General features: G+C 42.7%; 1 protein-coding gene across 1 annotated transcript in view; it reads left to right on the forward strand.

Annotated features, from left to right (window-relative positions):
* Nucleotides 1–25,642, forward strand: part of MYOZ2 (myozenin 2) — a 47,748-nt gene that overhangs the window by 6,762 nt on the left and 15,344 nt on the right. The window contains exons 3-5 of the mRNA XM_053251557.1: nt 8,627–8,796; nt 17,667–17,796; nt 22,925–23,108. Coding sequence (XP_053107532.1) covers nt 8,627–8,796; nt 17,667–17,796; nt 22,925–23,108 — 484 coding nt within the window. The remainder of the gene's footprint in view (nt 1–8,626; nt 8,797–17,666; nt 17,797–22,924; nt 23,109–25,642) is intronic.

Genomic DNA, 25,642 nt, shown 5'->3' on the forward strand with positions numbered 1-25,642 from the left:
GAAAGGGCCATCCCCAGCATAGCATCCTTGCAATGAGAGGAGGAGAGGGTCAGTTGCTCTCCCCATGCTAAATAAAGAGAATCACCACTTTTAAAAGGTGCCTCTTTGCTCGGTTAGCATGAGTCTAACTGGGATGGATGCTGTTATTTAATCATCATTAAAATTTTCATTGAAATAAATACGTAAGTATTATGACCAATAAATGTGCTGTTGATCATTTTGCGTCCCCCCCCCCACACACAATCAATTTTACAGCATTTAAACACAAGTAATTTCTACTAAAGAGCATGTATGTTTGGTCCCCCAAGAATTGTAAATCTCAGCCCACTTCCTTTTACAGAGATGCATTTAAGGCTGTAATTCTAAATATACTTCCTAGAAAGTATCACTGAACTCAGTGAGACTTCTGAATAAACAGGATTAGGCTGACAATATCCCATTTCTGTTTCTGGGCAAAAGCGTCATAAGAGCTGTAACAAAGGACACATGTTCCAAATAGCTCTGAAACCTGGAAGAACTGAAGCAAGAAAGAAGAAGCCAAAATTCTTTTGGTTCTTAACTCTATAGCCTTTTGATACACATAATTCATACAGTGATGGATCCAAAGGCAGCTTACATGTGGAGAAGATATGCCCATTTGTGCAAGGGACCTTCCTGGTCTGTGCTCATTCTCCTCATCCTATGTTATTCATGAGGGTCTCCCGACCTTGAGAAATTGATAGCTAGCCATTAATAATCACTGACATGATGAGGAAAATTGCCCAGAGTAATCCCACTGAAATTAAAAGATAAATTTGGCATTGCTTAACTTGTATTTTTAATTTCAAAGGGACTGCTTTGAGAATTTTTCCTCATCATGTCAGCCACTATGTTTAACTTCTGCTTTGGAAACATGATTCACGACTTATGGAAATTAGCAGGAATCTTTGCTTGTCTCTTCTTGGATGGGTTGTCTTATCAGATTGTCCTCCTGCTATCTCCATCTCCGCCCCACCCCCAGTCACCCTTTTGAACTTAGCTAACATCAGGCAAGCTCTATGCCCAGTTTAATTAAAGCAGAGCAGACAGTAGAATTACGTTTTAATTGACAGAGGGCTCAAATTAATCTCACACTTAACATTTCTGGGAAGCTGCCTAGACACACAAAGTGGCTTGGATGTTCACTTGAAACATGAGATGGCCAATGAACATTTTGAAGCAGAAAGGCTGAGGACAGCATGTGGTTGAGGGATTAATCAGGTCCAAATATTTAACATTCTCTAACAAGCAATATCCGTTATGAGAGGTCTTTCTGAACAAAACACTAATATTTTGTTAAGACAAAAGAAGCTTTAAGCAGTAAACCCAGACTTGAGAGAAGAGACCATTTTAAAACCTATTTTTGATTTGGAAGGGTTTAAGTAGATCATGATACAGAAAGAAGAAATGATCTATAAGTATAAATGGGCATTATGTACTATGCTTTAGGAACTAGATTCCTCCAGATAATTCATGGCAACATACATGGTCCTCGTCTTCTTCCATTTTAGCCTTACAAGAACCCTATGAGGCAGGTTAGGCTGAGAGATAGCATGTGGTTGTGGGATTAATCAGATCCAAATATTTAACATTCTCTAGGAAGCAACATACATCTGAGAGTTCTTTCTGAACAAAACGCTACTATTTGGTTCAGACCAAAGACACTCTCTACAGTAAACCCAGACTTGAGAGACAAGACTAATTAAAAACCTGAACGTATTTTTTATTTGCAAGGGTATAAATAGATCATGATGCAGAAAGAGGAAATTATCCATAATTTATATAGGCATTGTGTCCTATGCTTCAGGAACTAGATTATTCCAAAGAGTCCAGGGCAGCATACATGGACCCTGTATGTTGCCCTGATTGATGATTCCTCCCTTTTATCCTCACAAGAACCATATGAGATGGATTAGACTAAAAGATGTTCAGTGAATGAGCTTTATGGTTGACTGGGGATTTGAACTGACCGGCCTGGTTTTTAAATATTGTAATTAACCAAATAGAAGATGACTCTGTATGTAGAAGATAGAAGATGACCCCCTTAAAATAGAAGATGACAAAATAGAAGATGATCAAATAGAAGATGACCCCCTTAAAAACCAGAGGTGAAATACTAGTTATTACCTTTATTTACCTAAAAGGAAGAAGACTCTGAATTTAAGACAACTTCCTGATTTCAGGCATCAAAGAACTTGGAAAAAACATAGTTTTGGGTTCATGTAAATATAGTAGCTAGTCACGTACTCTGACTCTCCAGGTGAACAAGCAGGGAAATTTCTTTGGTTGACTGCTAGTCTTTTTGTTTTTGTTGTGAGCTGTTGATATGCCACAAATGACTTACACTGGTATGTGTGGGCAGATGGGCTAGTAAAAAATACTGTGAGCTATTGACCTTTTTGGTCTTATTTGTACAGCTGAGATCAGAACTGGCAGCTCTGATAGCACTGGTCAACACTTAGGCAGTCAGGAGCAGGAAGGGAGGGGTCATCCAGACTGAATCTGGTTTCTGCTTCCCCAGCCCTGAAAGGTGATCCATGTAGCCCAAGCTCAAAACTTATCGCATGGCATGTATGGGATGCAGGAACAGTTCACATGCATCATGCATACTGGATACAATGTACTTTGACCTACAGCGCCTTTCTATGCTAGAAATCCATGAAAAGAAAGCTTTTCTACTCTGTGATTTACTCCTGATAATTCAGGGCTTCTGAGTCCTTAATCAATGGATTGTTCGCAAAAATGACAGAGTTTCAAAATTCATGAGTGCATCAACATGGCTTATTAACCTTTATTCTTGTTATGTAGGAGTTCCTGTGCTTTTTGTATTGTAAACCTCTTTGCTTCAAAACAAGTTTTTGGAGTTTTTTTTCCCCATTGCTATTTACATTCAAAAGAGGAGTGTCAAACTAAAAGCAAAACGTACTTTTGGAAGACTCGTTTTGAGTTTCTCCCATGTTACTGTGGAAAATACCAACTGTCTCGCCAGGGTAAAATATCTTGGAATAATATGAACTCCATCAGACAAAATACAGAAATTTCAAAATGAGGAGTGTTAACTTTTGAAAGATTATATTTCCTCTTATAAAATAAATAGCAGAAACTCTGATCCTGTAGGTTTGCATAGCTGAGTCTTTTCCCAATAGAGTGCAAATGGTGTTTTAGTCTTGGGAAATGACAATTCTGTTTTCTTGATAGTTGAATAAATTTACTTTATCCCAGCCTTCCTGCAAGGAGCTCAGGACTGTATACATGGTTCTGCTTCCTCATTAATCCTACCTATAACCCTGTCAGGTAGACTAAACTGAGAGTTGGTTACTGGCCCTAAGTCACCAATTAGGAATCACTGCTATGGAGGGGTTTGAACCCAGGTCTCTCTGCCCTAGTCTGACATCCTAAGCACTATACTACACTGATTCTGTTTAATTATTAAAGTGTATTGTCAAATTATATATCTTTCCCATTCCTATTTTCAGTATATCTGCCAATGACCCACTATGCAACCACTTTGCACTATTCTTCAACTCATGTTGACATGAGTAAACATAAGAACAGCCCTGATGGATCAGACACCAGGCCTATCCAGTCCAGCATTCTGTTGCACACAGTGGCCTACCAGATGCCTCTGAGAAGCCCACAGGCAAGAACTGAGGGCATGCCCTCTCTCCTGCTGTTGCTCCTCTGCAACTGATATTTAGAGGCATCTTACCTCTGAGGCTGGAGGTGGCATATAGTCACCAGACTAGTAGCCATTGATAGAGCTGTCTTCCATGAATTTGTCTAAGCCCCTTTTAAAGCTAGTGCCCATCATCACATCACATGGCAGAGAATTCCATAGATTAATTAAGCGCTGTGTGAAAAAGTACTTCCTCTTGTCAGTCTTAAATTTCACAACCTTCAGTTTCATGAGATGACCCCTGGTTCTAGTGTTGTGAGAGAGGAAGAAAAAATTCTCTCTATCCACTCTCCCTACTCCATGCATAATTTTATACACCTGTATCATGTCTCCTCATAGTTGCTTCTTTTCCAAACTAAAAAAACCTCAGATGCTGTAGCCTTGCCTCATAAGGAAGGTGCTCCAGACCCCTGATCATCTTGGTTGCCCTCTTCTGTGCCTTTCCAGTTCTACAATATCCTTCTTAAGATATGGTGACCAGAACTGTATGCAGTACTCCAAATGTGGCCACACCATAGATTTGTATAGGGGCATTATAATATTAGCATTTTTATTTTCAGTCCCCTTCCTAATGATCGCTAGCGTGGAATTGTCCTTTTTCACAGCTGCCACACACTGAGTCGATACTTTCAATGAGCTGTCCACCATGACCCCAAGATCTCTTTCCTGGTTAGTCACCAACAGCTCAGACCCCATCAGTTTATATATGACATTGGGGCTTTTTTTGCCCCAATATGCATCACTTTACACTTGCTTAGATTGAACTGCATTTGCCAGTTTGGAGATATCCTTTTAGAGGTCCTCACAATCTGCTGTGGTTTTCACCACCCTAAATAGTTTAGTGTCATCTGCAAATTTGGCCACTTTGCTGGTTACTCCAACTTCTAGATCATTTATGAGCTCTGGTCCCAGTACAGATCCTTGGGGGACCCCACTTCTTCTTTCCATTGTGAAAACTGTCCATTTATTCCTACCCTCTGTTTCCTGTCCTTTAATCAGTTACCAATCCACACGTGAATCTGTCCCCTTATCCCAAGAGTCTTTGATGGAGAACTTTGTCAAAAGCTTTTTGGAAGTCCACGTATACCAAGTTGACCTGATCACCTTTAATCCACATGTCTGTTGACACTCTCTAAGAACTCCAGAAGGATAGTGAGGCAAGACTTGCCCTTGCAGAAGCAAGTGAGGATTGTTACAGAAGTGAGGATTGTAACACCTGCAGGGCTGCCCACTTGGGTATCATCTTGGGTCAGGGCAATACCAAAGCTTGTCATGTTGCCTGGTGCACTGTGGAATCCCACAATCAGACATCTGTTGTGGAAACAACTATGTTGATGATAATCAGTGATTGCTACTGGCTTGCATGCAGAATTTAAGACAACCCTGTAATTAACTACCAAGCCAAATACAGAACCCACCAAACCATGGATGGTGCCTGCCAGGTACTTGACAGCTTCCCTGTTTTTGCAGTTCCAAAGAGTCAGAAAAACTGGAGATATCAGTGGGCTGCAATAAGGGAGTGGCTCCTCCCTAAGACTTTAGGGAGGCTTCCTGTTCCTTTCCCCAACTGCTTCAACCTTTGGAACCTGGGAGTGAATGCAGACATTATACTCACCACAGATATATGAGCAGATTAGGGATGTGCACAAAATTGATTTTGCATTCTGTTTCAAGCTTGAAACCAAATGCAAAATGGCCAAAATGTTTCACCTAGACAGCGGTTGAGCCGGGCGTTTCGATGAAACGATGAAACTTGAAACATTTTTAGTGTTTTGGCCATAGGGAACAATGGGGAAACTCAAAACATCCCATTGCTCCCCATAGGAAGCTCCTAGGGACACCAAAAATAGGTTGGGTAGGGCATGATGGGTGATACCTACCAACCAACCCACAAAAGAAATGGGAAAGTGGGAGATTTTTAAACACATTTTTAGCCTCTCCCCCAAAAAGCCTCTCCTCAAGAGAGGCATAGGGGGCTCTCTCTGCCTCCCAATCCCTATGAATACATTTTGAAATTCCATCCTTTTTGTCTCCCCTCCCCCAAGCCAATGGGGGCACAGTTGCCCATGACAACACTTGATTTGCATGATAACAAGCCAACCAAGTAAGGATATTGCAATTGGAAGCCCGTGCCAGAAAACCAATCAGAAAGGAAAAAACAGCCTCCAAAATGGCGCTCAAAACGTTGAAAGATTTGGATCAACATTTTTTCCTGCTCTGAGCTCAGAATAGGCCCTTTTAAAAGCGGTTGTCTGTTTTGAGCTTGAAACACTAAAAATGGCCTGTTTTTGGTCAAAACAATTCACAGTCAAAACGTTCTGCACATCCCTAGAGCAGATGTGGTAACAGAGGTGGAGTGTGGCCATGTGTATTCTTTATTCTTTAGAATACATTATGATGTGATAAGTAAAGATGTTTTAAGGATTTTTTTCTTTCTCTTTTGTTCTTTCTCTTTTAAAATATAGTATGAAGCATCACACATTGTTTCGTTTTCTAGGCTCTTCCAACATGGGAAAGCCAGTTATACAACACAGTTGTACAAGAGGGTAGTTGTAAAACTCCTTCAAACAGCACATAGGCACTGGCATTGTGCTACTTCCATGGAAGTGGTGCCGCAGAAGTGCCTGTGCACTATTTTTAAGGAGTTTCACAATCGCCTAGATAGCCACCTCAAAATCAGCAACACTGGCAGTTACAGAAACGGTTCAGGATGACTAATAATGGTATCCACATGACAAGCATCCTATGTGATTGTAACACAAACAATCAGAATGCCATGAAAGAACCCTTGGATACCAGATTAGCATAGAATCCATGATATGGATTCCTGGCGTGGAAAGCAGAATTCAACATTCCTTCTGCACTTGATATGCCTTACAAATGATTGAAAACATCTCATAGAAACCACAAGAAAAAGTAACATCTGCATTAGCTCTCTCCCCGCTTAGTTCCATTATTCATGATACATGAGTAATATCATTGTTTTTAATGTTTTTAATGTTGTTTTCAGTCTGTGTTGTTTTACTGCAAACCTCCCAGAGATGTGAGTTTGGGGCAGTAGATACATTTGCTTAAAAAAATACAAATAAATACATGGTTGGCCACCAGACATGACTGACAGCATTTGGCTGAGAGATCTCGATTTTACAGGCTTGATTTAAAAACAGTGATGGTCAACCAGTGACCAGCAGGCCAGATTTAACCTAGGAAGCAATTTAATCTAGCCTTCAATGGTGCTATCAAATTTTCACCAAGATGTGTTAAATTTCTGCAGCTTGAATCATAAAGACAAGTAGTATAAGATGCAGAAATATTCCACATGCTAATGTCCCATCTCTCTTTGGGCATGCTATCCTAAACTGCATGCTATTGCATGTACACCGTAACCATGTCATGTGCTGACTACCCATAAGGAATGTGCATTGTGCAGCAAATGAGCAAAACAAAAAATTCCAGTCCCTTAAACACTGCCTGGAGAACAGAATAGCCATAATAGTATAGAAATTGGTGATTCCCATGTAAAACGTATTGTGCACACTAAGTGTTTTTGAGGCTTAGTAATTCCAATGGGCATTATGATGTCAGCCGTGAGCAGGAATAGGCATTTGAAAGTATTATCAGAAGATCCCTGCTGAATCAGACCAGAGAGCTATCTGGCCCAGCATTATTTTTCCCACAGTGAGCCAATCAGATGCCTCCACAGCTGAGGCATAAAACTGGCCAAACCTCCCTCCCATCGTTGCTCCCCAGCAACTGGTACTCACTGGCATACTGCCTCAGATACTGGAGGTTCCATATAAGTTCCATGAGTGATAGGCCTTGATTGATTGATTAAGTGCCATCAAGTCGGTGTCGACTCTTAGCAACCACATAGATAGATTCTCTCCAGGATGAGATAGGTCTAGCTTCCATTAATTTTATCCATCCGTCCATCCATTTCTTTTTGCACATTTATATCCCATCTGCAGAGGTGCACGTAGGTAATTTTGGAGCCTGGACCTAAAGGCATTTGGATCCCGCCCCCTGCCCCACTGCAAGTTAAGCATCATTTTTTAACGTAGGTTCTTGAGGGCACAAACCACACCACCCAGGACAGACTAAAGAGGATTGGGGGGGTCCCGGGGTGTGTGTAGGCCCTGGTCTCCAGGGGTAAGAGCACCAGGGGTAAGAGTACCTCTGCCCACCTGTCTAATTCCTAGAAATCCTCAAGGCAGCTTGAGCGAGTGAAAAACAAAACCTTGAATGTGTCCAATTCCCTTTTAAAGCCACTGAAGCTAGATCTATGGCAGTGAATTACATAACATAATGTACTGAGACCCAGAAACAATTGACAGGCTTGCTATCAATCACCACCATCTTTCCTGCTAGTGTGTATATGTAGCCAGGATTTCCCATGCATACCACCAGAAGCAAGCTTGTATGTATCTTTCCCATACATACTAGCAGAAGCAATCTTGGGTATGCATAGATGTATGAAATGAGAACTGTTGCTTGGAAAAAGCCTTTCCCCCCTGGAAGCCTCTTCCCACAGCTGTTTTTAGGCTAGCTGGGGTTATACAATGGAAGAAGAAGCACTTTGCACATTCACAACCTCAAGGGCTCATCATGGGACTGAGAAGGCCCAGTTGTCCACATAAAGCTGAGCCAGTAGGGAAGAATTAAGCATGAGTTTTAAGAGTTAAGCAGCTTTCCCAAAGAAATCAATCAGACTTAGAAGTGCTTAATGTTGGCTGAATCATGCCAATTATTGTTTGTTTTACAGTAGTTTAAAATGTCGGTTTTAATTGTTGATTGATTTTAACTGTTTTTGTTTTATCTGTAAACCGCCCTGAGCCATTTTGGAAGGGCAGTATAGAAATAATAAATAAATAAATAAATAAATAAATACTCAAGAGACTTTTCTGAGAAATCTGTGCGTGTATTCTTTTGTAGAATCACCTGTAATGGACCTTGGGAAAAAGGTCAGCATCCCCAGAGACATCATGCTGGAAGAACTCTCACTGCTTAGTAACAGAGGAGCAAGGCTATTTAAGATGCGTCAAAGGAGATCCGACAAGTACACCTATGAGAACCTTCACTTTTTATCTAGCAAGCCCAGAAATGTGAGTATTTTACACTCCAACGTTTTAGGATAATAGAGGTTATTTGGCCTAGGGCAGGCTTGCACAACATGTGACCTACCATATTGAATGAAACTCACCAACTGTGTATTGTCGGTTGCAAGTTTTATGTATTTACTAGCTGACCTGGCACAGAGCATCTGCACCCCTAGTTCATCCTGTCCTTCTTTCCTACTGGCCGGCCCGAGAGAGGGTGCTCTCCCTCCCTGCCGGCTGGCCTGGGGGCAGGGGCTCTCCTTCCCCACTGGCCAGCTCGGGGGTGGGTGCCATTTTCTCTCTCCATACCCATCTCTGGTCTGGCAGCTGCTCACGAACTCTCACAAGAGCTGCCACACATGGGATTAGCAACAGGTACTCCTAGGAGAAATAAATATATATTTTTTGCATTTATATCCCACTCTTCCTCCAAAGCGCCCAGAGTGATGTACATGGCTATGTTTATCCTCACAACAACCCTGTGAGGAAGGTTAGGCTGAAAGATAAGCATCAAAGATAACTGTCCCAGAGTCACCCAGTGAGTATCATGTCTAAATGGGGATTTGAACTCAGGTCTCCCCGGTCCTAGTCCAACACTCTAACCATTATACCTCTCAAGCTATACCAGCTGCTTGACACACACCTGTCCAATCACATTTCTCATACAGAGCCTCTGGTGGGTCACCATCTATGGTGGTAGGCTGCATTCTGCTTCATGGGCACAGGGATTAAATCTGGCACATGTTCTACCACTGAAGTACACCCCCTCCTTAAGTAGAGAGTTAGATTTCAAAAGTGGGTCCTAGGAGCCTCATAGTTGGGGGCCACAAGTAGATGGAGGCCTTTGTTGTATATGCATGAGCATGACTCTGGAAGGGTCAACATCTTAACTAGCGCTTGAAGAAGTCAATGGATCTGCTGTCTGGAGGCATTACTACCCCTTCCCAGTTACAAAATATTGTTCCTGAAGTGCTCAGACATGCAATTTCACCACAGAAGCAGCACAGTTTTGTGGGAAAATATACTGAGGACTCTGTGACCCAAATGAGAAACAAATGCATGCTCATTGCCCCATAAAACAATTCAACAGAAAGACAGCTTGTTTCCAGTCACGTTACACATTTTTGCTGTTCTATGGGGACACTCTACTTCTTCTGTACTTCAAAAGAAGTTTTAAGAAACAAAAACAAATGACAGGGAACTGCTTCAGTATCAAGGGCTCTTCCCAGAATCTTCAATTCCATGTTCATGTCTTTGGAAGAACTACAGTTGTCCTCCAAACCCAATGAAAACATGACAGAACACTATGAGTTTTTAAATGATGTCTGGCATTACTGGTAACTGGTGCTATTCTGAGAACAATTTTCTCAAGGGACTGATCACATCTGCCTGCCATTCGTCCTCTTGACAGCCAGAACTGTTGTGGTCCTGAATATAAGCCATAACGCATGATACTACTTCCAGTACCCTTTGGGCAGAGAAGAGGGATAAAGCAGCTTCAGCAAGGAAGGATAGGAGGTAGGAGGGTGACCAGAAGAGAGCTAGGGATACTGGAGGGCAGAAAGAAGTGAATAAGGGTATGTGGCAAGAAATCTGAAGCATAAAAACCACATACCTGAAAAGGAAGAGGCGAATCAAAGCCAAAGTGCAAGAGACGGAAATCATAGAGATGAGAGGAAGATAGGACTGATGTACTTCTCAAGGCTCCATCAGCCTAGGTGCTGATGGTTCTCTATTGTGTGCCTGCAGTTGTGCAGTTCTGTGCAGGAGCACCCTTGCACAACTGCACAAACACTCCATTCCTAGGCTGACAGAGCCTTGCACAGTATGTCAGCCAGGGAACAGAAAGGTCAGACAGACAGTAGTTATGGAGCTACAGGTGTAATGGCTGATATCCAGACTAAGTTACTCAGTAGTACTACCTAGGAGTTCCTCTAAAGGCCTAATTAACTTCAGTAGGACTACTTAGGAGTAATTTAGTCTGGTGGTCAGCCAATAATGAGGATAAATATTTGTCTGAAGCACTTTCAAAATGAAGCACTACCGAATAAATTAGAGATGGGCCCTGCCCATAGACTGACAGTCTAAAAGGCAAAGAAAGATAGGTAAAGGAAAGGGACATGCGTGCAAGAAAGGAAATATTATCTCCATATTGATAAAGAAGAAGAAAACAAGGGAAACAAATGTGTCTTCAAATCTGATTTAAAACCAAAAACTGCTAGAGACGTTTTAATACAAGCAGAATGTTTCAGAGGCAAGGAATAACAACAGAAAAGGAGACACGATTTGCAAATAGGGCTGGAGCTCAGTGGAAGAGCAACTGCTTTGCATTTCAGATTCTATTCCAGGGACTTTTACACACAGCAGGCTTTACTGTGAGTTTACTGAGAGGCTTTACTGCAAACTCAAAGTTGTCCCAAAAAACCGATGCAAATAGAGGATTTTTTTTACCCCATATATAAATCGGGCCACACTCTAATGTGCAGTGAAAAACCCGAATTGTGTGTAAACTGCTCTCGGATAAGTCGCAGGGACTTAGAAGTAAATCTGGCCAATATGTGAACGCACCCCCTCCATTCTGGAGGAGATGTGTGTTAAAGGGCTTTAAAAGCCCCGTGTGAAAAACTTCCTGGTAAGGCATCTCCAGGTTGGGCTGGCAAATATCCTTGTCTGAAGACCTGGAGAGGGAGTTGACATATCCAAGAGTAAAAAGAGAGCATGAAGGAGACAGTGCATAAAGGCATTTATAAGCTAACAATAAATGTTTAAATTTAACCCTGTAGGGAAATGGAAGCCAATGAAGAGCACAAAGAAGAGGAGAAACATGGATAAACCTAAAAACAAGAAAAAGCAAGTGTGGTGCAGAATTTAAAACAGAGAGAAATGGTGGAGAGAAGAAATAGGCAGGCCAGATAATGCATATCATAAAGATCGAGCCTAGATACAGATAATTAAGCAGAGTCAGTTCAAGAGGGGGTGCGGATGATGAATTCACAGAAGCAAAACTGGGAGGACAAATCCAAAGTTTAGTTTTAACCAAATTCAGTTCCAAAAACTGAGAGGATGGCCACAGGGCTGGCACCAGATTCTGCGGGGCGCAGAGGAAAGCCCCCTGCTGACCCCCAATGATGACTGTGACTGCTGCTGCTGGGCCTGCCACCCCTCCAATAGTTGCAACAAGGCAGCAGCAGCAGCAAGTCCTCTTTTTCCTCAACTCTGCTTATGACTGGAGCAACAGTGCCCCTGTAAATGATGCTTCAGTGTTGGCCAAGTCATTTATACCTGCCCGTTGGAGAATGGGCTTCCTCAAGAGGCCCACGTGTCATCACAAGGGTCTGGAGGAAGTCAAATGGTAGGTGAGGGAGCAGGAGAAAGCAGTGTGGGAGCTCCGGGCCCCTTGTTGGTGTCCAGCTCAGCTGACCCCTGGCGCCAGGCCTAGATGCCTTTGAAGAAATCAGTCAGACAGTCAAAGATGTTAGCCAAAGAAGAAGAAGACACCAAGAAGTCGGGAGCAGAAAGATATAGCGTTTGATCCTTTAAAAAGGCATGACTAAGGGAGGCCAACTAAAGTAAGTATATTAAAAAAATAAAATAAAAAGGGCCCAGAACACCAGGAATTCTCAACGTTGGGTCCCCAGATGTTATTGGACTTCAACTCTCATAATCCCCAACCAAAGGCCACTGGGGCTGGGGATTATGGGAGTTGAAGTCAAATAACATCTGGGGACTCAACATTGAGAACCCCTGCAGAACACAATCTTGTGGGACAGAGAGAGAGAGACAGAGAGACAGAGAGAGAGAGAGAATAAAAGAGCTATCATAAAAAATAAGAATAAAACCAAGCAAAAACAAGATTGCAAACATTTTAAGAGTGAAGAGACAAAAAAGAATAGTGTGCAATAGTATCAAAAGCAATATCAACATCAGTATAGAATAGGTTAGGGAACAGGAAAAACTGAGTAGGAATCCTTAGGTGTTCCTTCCTCACTTATTTTTAGATCAAGGGGAGAGACAGCAGATCACTCGGAGTCAGGTCCCTCACTATGGGATACCAGGGGCAGAAAATATAGTAAGAAATCTGCTGCGAACTATACCAGGGAAGATAAATGTCCTGGACAGGGAGAGGGAGAAGTTAAGGAGACAGTAATATCCTGCCCAGACTGCATGTACTAAAAGGAACAAGAGCAGACAAGTAGGACCTTAGGCTCAGGGGCCTACTACACAGGCAATCTGTAGGCTCTGGAAAGGACACGAGATACCCAGGTCTCCAGAAGGCAGCCAGGTCATCTTCTTCAGCGTTAGTTGAAATGCATTGATGTAGTATAGCTTACCGTTTCCACTGCCAGATATATGTGGGAAGTGATCATCACTCATGAGTGGCAAAGCACCAAGTTATTCAGGTCAGTTCAAACAAATGCCAGTAAAAACATCACTGTGTTCCGGAGAGACAAAGGGTTTGCTCTGCTGCCTATTTTAAGTGGAAGCTATTTTAGAAACTCAGTTTAATGCTGTTAGCATAACTTCTGTATTGTATTCTTCGTCATTTTGTCTCCAAAGCCCAGATCATGACAAGCTGCCCTAGATCAAGACTTCTATCTAAGTCTTTAACATAGTATATCTCTCCAAGTCACAGGTGAACAAAAGCTGCACTGAAACTCTCCACTGTGGGCTGTTGTTTTAAAGCACTCTCTTGTTCCAGGTTCCCCCCACACACCAAAAAAAATTGTGCTCACAGGCAGCCTGTACTTAAAAACCTTTTCATTCCCATGTCATGACTAAAATAAGGTTCTTACTTTTTAGAGAGCTCTAATTCTATGTTAAAGAAACAATGATGAAGGCTTGGGATGCTGTCTTGGAACTAATGACCCAGCAGAAAGGGTGGATGTCTCCAGCCTGTCATTAAACTTCACAAAGTGGCCTATACTAAAGTTATCGTGATAATTACACGTTGTGGTGCATATGGGGGAATCCTTTATTTGTTTACTCTTATTTATTTCCTTTAAATATTTCTGTCCCACCTCTCCATTACCAAACTGCTCAGGGCAGCTTCTAAGACGAGGAAGGGCACTGTGTAAGGATAATGCAAGAAAAATCCATAGTCAGGGAAGGGAAGTGAGGTAGTTAGAGTGACCAAAGACAAAAGAGGAGAAAAGTCATTTTGGTATTTATGTAGAAGAGGGAATTTCAGCAGGTGCAGCTTTCCCCGTCCATGCGTGACAAAGTTCATTCCTAAAGTTATCTTTCCATACATTTATTAAGGATACAGGTTTTCCTTTGCATGGAGTCTGCCTAGTGGTCATTGTTGTTCCTCCCACCTCTGTGAAGTGGGGGAAGTAGCTAGGCTGATGCTCTCTCGGGCTCCATTTGGAACCCCATTTGGAACTTCATTCTGGAAGACTTCTCCTGCTGGTCTCCTAAAAGATACCTCAAGGATTCACTAGCAAATCTGAGTGCTTGAGAAGCATCCTTTGCTCTGTGTGAACCTTACCGGAGGGAGGGAAACCATCAAAGCATCTCAGTTCCTGCAGTTATTAGGCACATAGGGTGCTGCCTTATACTGAGTCAGAGCATTGGTCTCTCTAGCTCAGAATTGTCTACACTGACTGGAAGAAGGTCTCCAGGGTTTTAGATGGGTAATTCCCAGCTCTACCAGGAGACGTCAGGGACTGGGACCTTCTCACGCAAAGCAGATGCTCTTCCACTGAACTACAGTCCTTCCCCTGACCTTTAACATTTAAGGTCTTCCCAAAGTGCTCTATGACATCCTTTTCTTTCATAGGTTAACAACAGGTTGCCCTAGCGCAAGGATTCATACTCAGGCCAGACTGATACCAGATGCAGCAAGAAGAAAATGATGAGAAATGATAACCCACAACAGCAGAGAAAAAAGGGGGCGGGGAGATGAACTCTTCTCCTTTTGGAGCTTGTCTCCTCCATTTTTCCTACAGGATGCAGGCCACAGGGAAAGCCTTTACATAGGAAAGATTAGATTAGATTCATTTGTGATGGTTCAAGACCAGCATTTATGAAAGCTTTCTACATGTGCCTAGTCACATTTCAAAGCATTTACTACACACGTTGGTGCACTCATGGGTCAACACCAGTACACCATCAAATCAGCAATTGATGATGGCCCTGATGAATGCGTCACTGGCATACTAATATTGCAAATGGGTCAGTGCATGCATTAAATACATTTAAATAACAGAGAATGTGTGGAAAATCTTACTTTGATGAGGGCTTTCCCTGTGATTCCCATCATCCTCAGTCACAATTCATTGTGGCTTGGGATGGTAGAAGTTGACATTCAGCAACAACTGGAGTACCACAGGTTGGGAACTCCCGTCCTATATAAATCAGGCTTATCTGAATCAATCTGCATATGATTCTTATGATCAGATCAAGATGCAACTACTGTACAAACAAGACTTTGTCCTTCATACTCATTTGTATGTAACTCCATACTCTATTATACAAAAGTGTGTTTTCAGAACCAACATTTGTCCAAAATGAAATTCAAATGATAATTTCAGGCTTCCTCGCAAGGAGAAACCATGATGAATTTCTTCAGATGCTTTCTCCACATCCCAAACTAGACATGCATTAATCACGTTGTTTGCCAGATCAGGATTCGGACTGTGGCAAAGGGGGAGGATTTGTCATTCTCCACCCAGGCATTACCATCCCAACAAAAACCGATGCCAAGCACAGCCTCCGTCTTAATCCAAATAGCAACTCTGAGGGGTGCTTTTCAATGTGACTGCAACACAATGTTTATGCATTATGTATTATTTAAATTTTTATACTGCTCTTGGGCCTAGGACCCCAGGGCGGTGAGCAGCAACTTAAAGACAATAATAAAATATCAGTAAAAACACCCTCAAAACAAAGCAGATACAACAACAAACACTAAAAGGAGAGCTAGGGGCAAAAGCCCGGATAAAAACAGCTGTCTTCAATCTCCTCTGTAAGACTGGGAGAGAGGGAGCCATACCTATCTCAACTGAGAGTGAGTTCCATAGTCTGGGGGCAATGACCAGGAAGGTACTTGTTGCTGTTGTTTTAAAAAGCCATTTCGTAAAACCTTTACCTTGGGGGTTTCTGTTCTCCTTTCCACAAGTGTCTCAAGATTTATTTATTTATTACATTTTTATACCACCTTATGCATAAAAGTCCCTGGGCAGTTCCCAAGGTTGAAGTGGAAGGGGTTCAGTAACATCCAGATCCTCCTCGTCCTGGATTCTTCTCCTTCACTCCTTTACCTCTCCAAGAGCCTTCCTCCCAGTAAAGGTAAAGTGTGCCGTCGAGTTGGTTTCGACTCCTGGTGCCCACAGAGCCCTGTGGTTTTCTTTGGTAGAATACAGGAGGGGTTTACCATTGCCTCCTCCCACGCAGTATGAGATGATGCCTTTCAGCATCTTCCTATATCGCTGCTGCCCAATATAGGTGTTTCCCATACACCAGCGGGGATTTGAACCGGCAACCTTCTGCTTGTTAGTCAGGCATTTCCCCGCTGCGCAGCTTAAGGTGGGCACTGCCCTAAATAGCCCTGTGCAGTCATAACAGTCACAAAAGGAAGTTAGTGCTCCTTGTGAGGCTGCACCCTGATCTTGCAGGAGTTCCCACCTGCCCCATGGTCTGACATGACTCTGAACTCTTTCGGCTGTGCCTGGGACCCAAATGCTAGTTATGGCATTATTGTGTAATGCTGGCTGCTCCCCTCTTTCCTCATTGCCCGTCTGGAGTAGCAGGGTGGAAGGATCACCACTCTGGATCACCACCACTGGGCAGATTTTGACCTTTGGGGCCACAGATAGCCCCATCTTTCAGCACCAGCAGCTCGGCACACAGATGCCTTTCGCCCTTGCCACAGGCCCAGTCCTGATCAATGCCTCCCATATTCCTAAGGCTGCTATTTATTATTTTTTATTATTTATTCAATTTCTATACCGCCCTTCCAAAAATGGCTCAGGGCAGTTTACACAGAGAAACAACAAATAAATGAGATGGATCCCTGTCCCCAAAGGGCTCACAATCTAAAAAGAAACAGAAGATAGACACCAGCAACAGTCACTGGAGGTACTGTGCTGGGGGTGGATAGGGCCAGTTACTCTCCCCCTGCTAAATAAAGAGAATCACCACATTAAAAGGTGCCTCTTTGCCAGGTTAGCAGGGGTTGCTAATCTTCTAATTTAAGAAGAAACAAAAATTCAAGGGCAAAAAAAGGTGATTAACATCACAGTTAGTTTGGTCTTTAGATCCTGGAAAACCAGAACTCCTTTCAGTACCACAAGAGCTGAACACTTCCCTGCTTGGGACCCCTTGAAGTTTTCAGAGGACAATAAGCTGAAATCACTGCGAGAATGATCCCCTGCCTTGTTTTCCTGGGTTTCTTCTCTATGAAGTTGGGGTATCTGAAAGAAGAACTGTCCATTATGTTTTTGGGGACAGTGATGCTCTGACATAAAAACAGCATTTTAAAATAAGGGCATCTGACAACATTTGCTCCAGGAAAAAGGATATTCTGTTAGATAACTTGCTTGCCTAGAGCACGAGAAGCTTATCATTCCCAGCTTGCCAGATAGTTTCTATTCTAGCTTTAGAAAGCCAGTTAATCTTTGTGGCATCTTCATTCCACATCTCTAAAGCATGAATAATACTTTCACCCATTTGTAAGGGTGCTGTGAGCCTCCAGAGTCTGATACTAGAGCGGGAAGTGGGACTGCAGTCAGAAAAGCAGCAAGTCCACACAGAGAGCTACTATATCGGCATCCCAGTTAGGAAAAGCCAAGTAACCAGGACACTCTTTTCAGCAGTCGCTTGGCGTCTCCATTGTGTACCTGATAGCTGTGGTATTTATTCCCATTCAAATGCAGCGCAGCGAGGTCATGCAGTGTGTTCAGTTGGACACTAGCAGCATGGAAGCCGGCCAGCAGCATGCACCAATGACACCTCCTAATACACCCGATCCACGGAGTCCCCCAAACCCTGAAAACATTGCCCCAGGTAAGCCACTGTCCCGCTTGTAAAAGAGACAGACCTTTGATTTCATAAGAATGGGCAAAGTCATTCTGGCTACTTATAAGAGCGAATAATATGGGAGTATTTTCCCTGCAAAACAGAGCTACTATCTTGTTTCATACTAAAGTAGAGGTATAAATGGGTCACAATGACATTTGTAGGAATATGCAGAAATGTAATGAGATGTCTGTGGGCAATCAATCGATCAATCAATCAATCTTTATTACGGTCAAAGACCAGCACAAATGTCTATGAGCTTTTCCAGTCAAATAAAATCCCAGATATTATCCATAGTGGAATGCAAGTAGGTACTAACTTTGATGAAACAACAGTAGCACATTATCTGAATCCCATGTAATGGATGGGTGGATTGCTGTGGGAGAAAAGCTATGATGCAGTTCATTCCCCCACTACTCCTCCCACCACACCATCACCACCCTGTCGCCTTTTCTTCTTTATAAAGAAGTCTGGGTACGTGTTCTAGCTATGACATTGCACAGTGGGGGATATCAAGAAAACATACAGAAAAGTACTCCAGCAAACCAGAAACTGATGGAACAAACAAAGCAAGGAAAAATTTACAGATTTTACAAAATGCTGCGGGCTTTAGGGAAGAATGAGGAACTAGTTCTGTTACTGTTATGAATGTCATCACAGGCATTAACCAATGGGGAACTGATAGCACATAATTTGTATTCCAGAATTCCGTATCCTGAAAGTCTCTGTTTTCATTCAAAAAAGGAAAACAACAACAACTAAAAGACCCATGAATGGTCTGGGGGCATCTGATGCTATAGTTCTCCTGAAACGAAGCAAGTGCAGAACTGATCAGAAACATGGTTGTCTTGGTGTGCTGCATAGCTAGGACCCTCCATGCCCCTTTTGACTAGCAGTCTAGACTAGATTAAGGAAAAGAAGCAAATTCATGCTTATTTGCACGATTCATGCCTGGGCCAGCTCCAGGTTTTAGGGGTCCTAAGTGTCCTACAACTTGGCTGAGGTCCCCTCAAGGTTCATGGTGAGGCATACCTTAGCATGGGGGTGCCCAACAAAGGGTACTAGTACTCCTACTGGTAATTGAAGGGCTCACCGGGGGAACTCAGAGCCTTTCTGCAGCCCCACGCTGCAGCCCCACTATTTGTTCCCCATCTGAAGATCGCCAGCTTGAAGCTGATGAGTCCACGGTGATGTGTCCACTAGGGATGTGCAGAAATGGCTCATGCACAGGCTGGCGGGGCAGGCAGCAGTTCCCTTAAGGAGCCGGTTAAATTAAACATGCACTGAATAACTTAGTCTGGATGTGATCCAGTGCCTGTTATTGCCTGCCTCGCTAATTAATAAAGGTAAGCAGGTCCTTACCTTTTCCAGGCGCAGTGCTCCCCTAGCAACAGCCATGTGGGTCTGTTCCCTGCAGCTTGTGCACAGGGTGCTGGCACACACATGACATCTGTGCATGTGTGGGTGTCATTTGCGTGGTCAGCATGGTGTTGCTAATCACACAAATGGCGTCTGCGTATGCGCGGATGCCATGTGCATGCCTGCTTAGTGGCTCCTTAAGGGAACCTTTCCCTGTCCTGCCGGACTGGTTCAGCTGCGGCCGCCTGAGCTGGTTTGGTGCTTTCCAAAGGAGGTGCTGAACCGGCTCATGCACATTGCTAGTGTCCACTGCAGAAGGGAAGGGAGGAGGGTGAAGACCTTCCCCCTCTGCTCCTGATTGGCTGGCTACGTGCTGAAGCTCAGCATGCCCCGCCCATCAGTCTGACTGCTAGGGTTCAGAAAATTAGCACTGAATAACTTAGTCTGGATGTGAGCCAGTGACTGTTATAGCCTGCCTCCCTAACAAATTTGTATTTTCATGTGTACACACACACACTCTTACACTTAAATGTTACAGTTATGAAATGTTACTATCTACTCCAGTCACTGGTTATTCAGATTAAGTTACTTATAAGCAGTCTGATTGAACTCTATGGGACAAGTTAAAATTAAAATCTCTATGGGATATCTAAGCTGAACATTTGTGACAGAAGGGGGTACACTTCTTTTAAAAAAGATTGGGAACCTTAGCAGATGAGAAGGGTCAGAAGAGACAATGAAGGGGTAACTCTCTCATCTGAGAGTTGCTCCACTACCCCTATTCAAGGGCTATGGGCACAAAAGGGGTCTCAGGTTTAGCAATGAGTGCTTGGCAGCTACACTTTAATACTGACACCGGCACTGATTCATATAGGTCTTCACAATATAGTCTAAAGAACTATGCAATGACATTTCATGCAGCCACCACAAGAGCAGTAGTTACACTGGTGGTTTGGGGGGAAAATGGTATTTTCCCATACAAAACACAGAGCATTCTATAAAACAACAACAGAAATGTAACCTTGGCAGAAGATGTCTGGACTCTGTAGCTAATTATCACTACAGATTGACTGCTGAAATCCAATTGTCAGGAAATCCCTAATATGATTACATTTCCAGTTTCCAGTTCAAGTATGTTTGGCTTATTATGTCTTTAAGCTATAGCAAACTGGCACAACATCATTGGGCCTGGGTCTACCAAATATTTAACTGCACCAATTCACAGATTTTTAAGGCCAGGAGAGGCCATCCAACCTTATCTCATGCATAACAAGACTGTATAAATCTATTACGATATTTAATTTGTCAGTGCATGCTTTTCTATAGATACAAACTCCGCTTATTATACCATATTCAGCCTTAATATAAGTTGACTGCAAGAATGTTTGAAAGGAAACCTTTATATGAGAGTAACTGGGAGGACAATTTGGTTCTTTGGCAGCAAGAAATGTTTTCTACTGTAGTGTAAACCCTTCATTGCAAGGACACTTGCTTCCTTTATTCAGAGGCAGTGAGCTACAAAGGAGCCTTTTTGCCCTTTAAAAGCAAGAGCTGACTAATTGGTGGGGAATCATTTATAAAGCGTAAATAGCTTGCTTGTTCACTTGTGACCACTAGATAATGGATCCTCACACAATATTTTTGCACAGAGTTATGTAATTAGTGATGTGTACATGTTTTCAGTCACAGTCCTCCTAACTGCATTAAAATGTTGATGCCAACGGGCAACTTATTATGTCCTTAAATCAGTTAACAAATTCCCGTCAACAAGCCAGTATATGCCTAAATAGATGGAAGCCATACATCTATGAAAATATGTTTAAAACATGACCAATACAGTATGTGTTAAAATGCACAGTTGCACCTCACATGAAAGCACGGCCCTGAATGGTACTTGAACTAGTCCAATGTATTTTAGGGTGCATACAGATATGTATAAACAGTGGTCTGTATGGTTTCTTTCTGCTGTGGGAAGCTTGGCTCCCCTTCCCCACATAACTCTTCAACTAATACATGACACACACAAGTCCTCTTCAGATGGTATGAGTGCCCCAGGTGCTCATGGTTACTGTGGGCAAAAGCAGGAAGGAAATCCCATGGCCTCGCTGTCAATCACCCCCTTGTACTGACGATCATGGTTACAGCGCTGTTTAGTAGCTTCATAAGCACGATTGCAGCAAATCCATGAGCTGCAACCTGGTTGTAACCATGAGTGTCCGGAGTGCTCATAACATCTGAAGAGGGCTATACTTGCTTTGGAATCCTATCATGATGTCTTCCTCTTTGCTGCTCCCCTGGAGGGGGACAAACTGGCCCAGGTCCTCACAAGGTTGAGGGGGGTCCAGCATGCAAGTATGGTTACTATTGACATCACTTGGGAGGTTGCAGGAAGAGAACCCCCAAACTATGGTTTGCTCTGAGTTACCTCTCTGCAGCCTTGGCCTCCCCACATGAAGTCCATTCTTCTGGTAGGTTGGGTGCCTTTTATTTTATGGTTTTTTCCCCTCAAGTGCCTTGGAAGTTTATCCAGTTTGGCACCTTTTAAAAAGATAAAGCTCTCAATTGGCGTTTTTAAGCTTTAAGAATTGCTCTGGGAAGAAGAGGCGGAAGTGGCTTTCATGGTGTCATAACCAGTTCTGCACACAGTTGGCTTCAGCAGGAAATGAACCAACCTGGTTTCTTCTGAACTGGATTCTGCAGGGAAAATTGCACATCTGACCAAAATAGTGTGCACACAGTTTCACAGAAGCTTCATTGTTCTAATTACATCTGTCAGTGCACATCCTTTCAATAATTATTGAAAATGTTCTCAGCCTGCTTTATCTTTGTATGTCACAAGAATGGGTGAACGAAGAACAGTTAAACCTTTACACTCTTGTGTATGCAGAATTTATGTTTTAATATGAGTAAGACAGTTTTCTAAGGCTACAATCCTAAACACACTTACTAGGGAGTAAGCCACATTTAACATAGCATTCCTTAGTTCTAATAAACATGCAAAATGTACTACATATTAAATAAAAAATGGATCATGCATGTGGGACAGATATTGCCCCTTCAGAACTTTGGCCTTCCTTATCCCGCTCCAAATATGTTTTTTCTCACTGCTGAAATTCTATGAAATACTCAAACTTCTCTTTCCACAGATAACACAAGCAGCCCTACCTGGGTAGGGCTGCTCCTGTGAAGCACAGGGATCGAGGCCAATCCTGGTGCTGTCCTGCTGGGTAGCCCATGAATTTACCCCAGGCTTTTACCTAAGTTAAAAGGGTGAGAGGGTGCACGCAGCCTGAGCTGGGGGTGCCTAGAGCACCCAACTCATGGGAGAATCCTCCAGTGCACCAGGCAGTGCATTGTTGAATATCTGGAGGCGGCATTTTCCTGGCCTCCAGAATGCTGCGTGGCTCATGGCAGCACCAGTTGTGTAGGCACGTGAGCGGCATGGCTGGGAAGGTAGGGTTCTGGGCAGATGGTAGGTGCTACCTTGCCTTTCCCCCACCCGCCCTCTCTGGCCCAGCAGAAGCTCATGTGAAGAAGCTTATTGTCTTCAATAGGGTTGCTGTAGCACCTCAGAATGGAAGATTGTGATCAAATCCACACACACTTTTCATGTGATCCTTCTGTCAATTAACTTTGAATGGCTTACCTGCTGCTAGGGGATGTGGTGAGAATGAATTCATACATTTGCTGCATTTCAGAAAGTTGAAAGACTGGTACCATAAAATCCAAACATGGTATTATAATTTTCTTCCCAAAGGTTATTCTGGACCATTGAAGACAATTCCTCCCGAGAAGTTCAACACGACATCTGTGCCAAAATACTATCAATCACCTTGGATAGAAGCCATTAGCAACGACCCAGAGCTGTTGGAGGCTTTATATCCCAAACTCTTTAAGCCAGAAGCAGTGCCTGAGCTGCCTAATTTTAAGAGCTTTAACAGGTAATTTTCAAAAGATGATCTGAAGTTTTGTAGTATAAATACTTCAAATGATGGTAGAAATAATAGAATGAAGGCAGTTCATATGCCTACTATGCACTCCCTGTTTGATCCAGGTTTGCACTGAATTTGGAGAACACCTGTGTTTGAACCATTAATCACAAATGCAGATAGCTACTTGCAATATCTACCTGACATAGGGCAAAATAGGCCATGTTAGTTATACAGTGAAATTCCTCTCAATGTGTCTGGCATAAGGCAAGAGAACTAGACCAATGAAAAACTTGGCCTATATGCTTAAAAAAAGGAACTCCCAACTGGTGGTGCTTCAGAGGTTGCTAAACTGGAATTCCTATAATTCCCGGCCACAATTTATTGGAGTACCTCTGGTTGGGAACCCCTGCTTTAAGGTATATTTATTTTATTTATTTAACATATTTGTATACCGCCCACCAGTCTCTAGGCGGTTTACAGCAATAAAAGCAAACCAATAAATTTTAACAATTAAAACATATTAAAAAGATCAAATTAAAATATCCATTAAAAAGTACCAGATAGTTTAAAAGCTTGGCTGAAGAGATGTGTCTTTAGTGGTTTCCTAAAAGCCACCAGGGATGGAGCAGCTCTAATCTCAGCAGGAAGTGTGTCCCACAGCCCTGGGGCAACTACAGAGAAGGCATGCCTTTGAGTCATCACCATATGAGCTGGCAGCACCCTCAGATGAACCTCTCCTGAAGATCTTAATAGGCAGCAGGGTTCTTAATGAAGAAGGCATTCTCTTAAATGCCCTGGGCCCAAGCCATTAAGAGCTTTATATGTAATAATCTGAACTTTGTATTTTGCCCGGAAACCTATTGGTAGCCAGTGTATCTCTTTCAAAACTGGAGTAATATGGTCTCTTCAGGACATCCTGAGACCAATCTGGCAGCAGCATTCTGCATCAATTGCAGTTTCTGGACTATGTACAAAGACAGCCCCACATAGAGTGCATTGCAGTAGTCAAGTCTGGAGGTTACCAGCATGTGCACCACTGTCTTAAGGTCACTCACTTCCAGGAAAGGGTGCAGTTGGTGAACCAGCCGAAGCTGATAGAAAGCACTCCTGGCTGCCACCTCTACCTGAGATATCAGAGAGAGGGTTGGGTCCAGAAATATTCTAAAACTGCAAACCTGTTCCTTTTGGAAGAAATAGATTTGGGTGTCATCAGCATACTGATAACACCCTACACCAAATCCCTTGATGATCTCTCCCAGCAGTTCCATGTAGATGTTAACAAGCATTGAAGACAAGATGGAGCTCTGAGGAACACCATACAAAAGCTTTTGCTTTGTAGAGCAACAGTCTCCAAGTGACACCTTCTGAAATCTGCCTGAGAGGTATGAGTGGAACCACTGCAAAGCAGTGCCCTCTAAGCTCAGTCTCCTCAAACAATCCAGAAGGATACCATGGTTGATGGTATCGAAAGCCACTGAGAGATCCAAAAGGACAAACAGAATCACATTGTAAATTCCCCTTTGGAGATAATCCCTCAGGCTTAAACAAGGCACTCTCCACCCTATAACCTGCCCAAAAGCCAGTTTGAAATGGGTCTAGATAATCTGTTTCATCTAAGACTGCCTGGACTTAAGAGGCATCACCTTCTCAATCAACTTGGCCAACCATGGGAGATTGGAGACAGGCCTATAATTGCCTAACTCTGGGGGATCAACTGTAGGCTTCTTTAAAAGAGGTCTGATAACTGCCTCCTTTAAACAAAGAGGCATCCTGCCTTCCTTCAGAGAAGCATTTATGATCTCAACCAGGCCCTCTCCAACAACCTCCCTGCTTAATAATATAAACCATGTCAGGCAAGGGTCAAGAGAACAGGTGGTAGGAAGCACACTTCCAAGCAGCTTGTTCACGTCCTCGGGAGTCACAAACTGAAACTGATCCATTTTAACTATACTAGAATAGTTACTGGATACCCCCACTAAAGACTCTGCACCAACAATGGAATCCAGCTCAGCTTGAATACAAGATATTTTGTCCACAAAAATACTCATTAAAAGCTTCACAGTGACTAACTGATGGCTCCAAAACTGGAGCAGAAGGGGGCTGTTATAAGCCTTCACCACATAGGTATCACAACTTCTAGGTATCACAACTTCTTCTTACATGGTTTATAAATGTGTAGGTTTCATATTGTTATTCTTTTTCTATGTAAACCACATGGAGAACATTTTTGTTGAAAGGCAGCATATAAATATTCATAATAAAATAAATTTATTATTTTACCAATCTAAAAAATTATTTATTATTATTAATAATAACTAATATTAATATTAATAATAATAGCCCTATAATTTAGGACCTAATCCCACAGAGATCTGGAGTACCCTGAGTTGCCCCATTTTTCTCTCACAGTCTATTATGGAATCTGAGAACTCATAAAGTCACCCTATTTATTTACTTACTTACTTACTTACTTACTTACTTACTTACTTACTACATTCCTATACCGCCCAAAACACAAGTTCTCTGGGTGGTTAACATAGTTA

Source organism: Hemicordylus capensis, chromosome 5, assembly GCF_027244095.1.
Source record: "Hemicordylus capensis ecotype Gifberg chromosome 5, rHemCap1.1.pri, whole genome shotgun sequence".
NCBI classification, from domain to species: Eukaryota; Metazoa; Chordata; class Lepidosauria; order Squamata; family Cordylidae; genus Hemicordylus; species Hemicordylus capensis.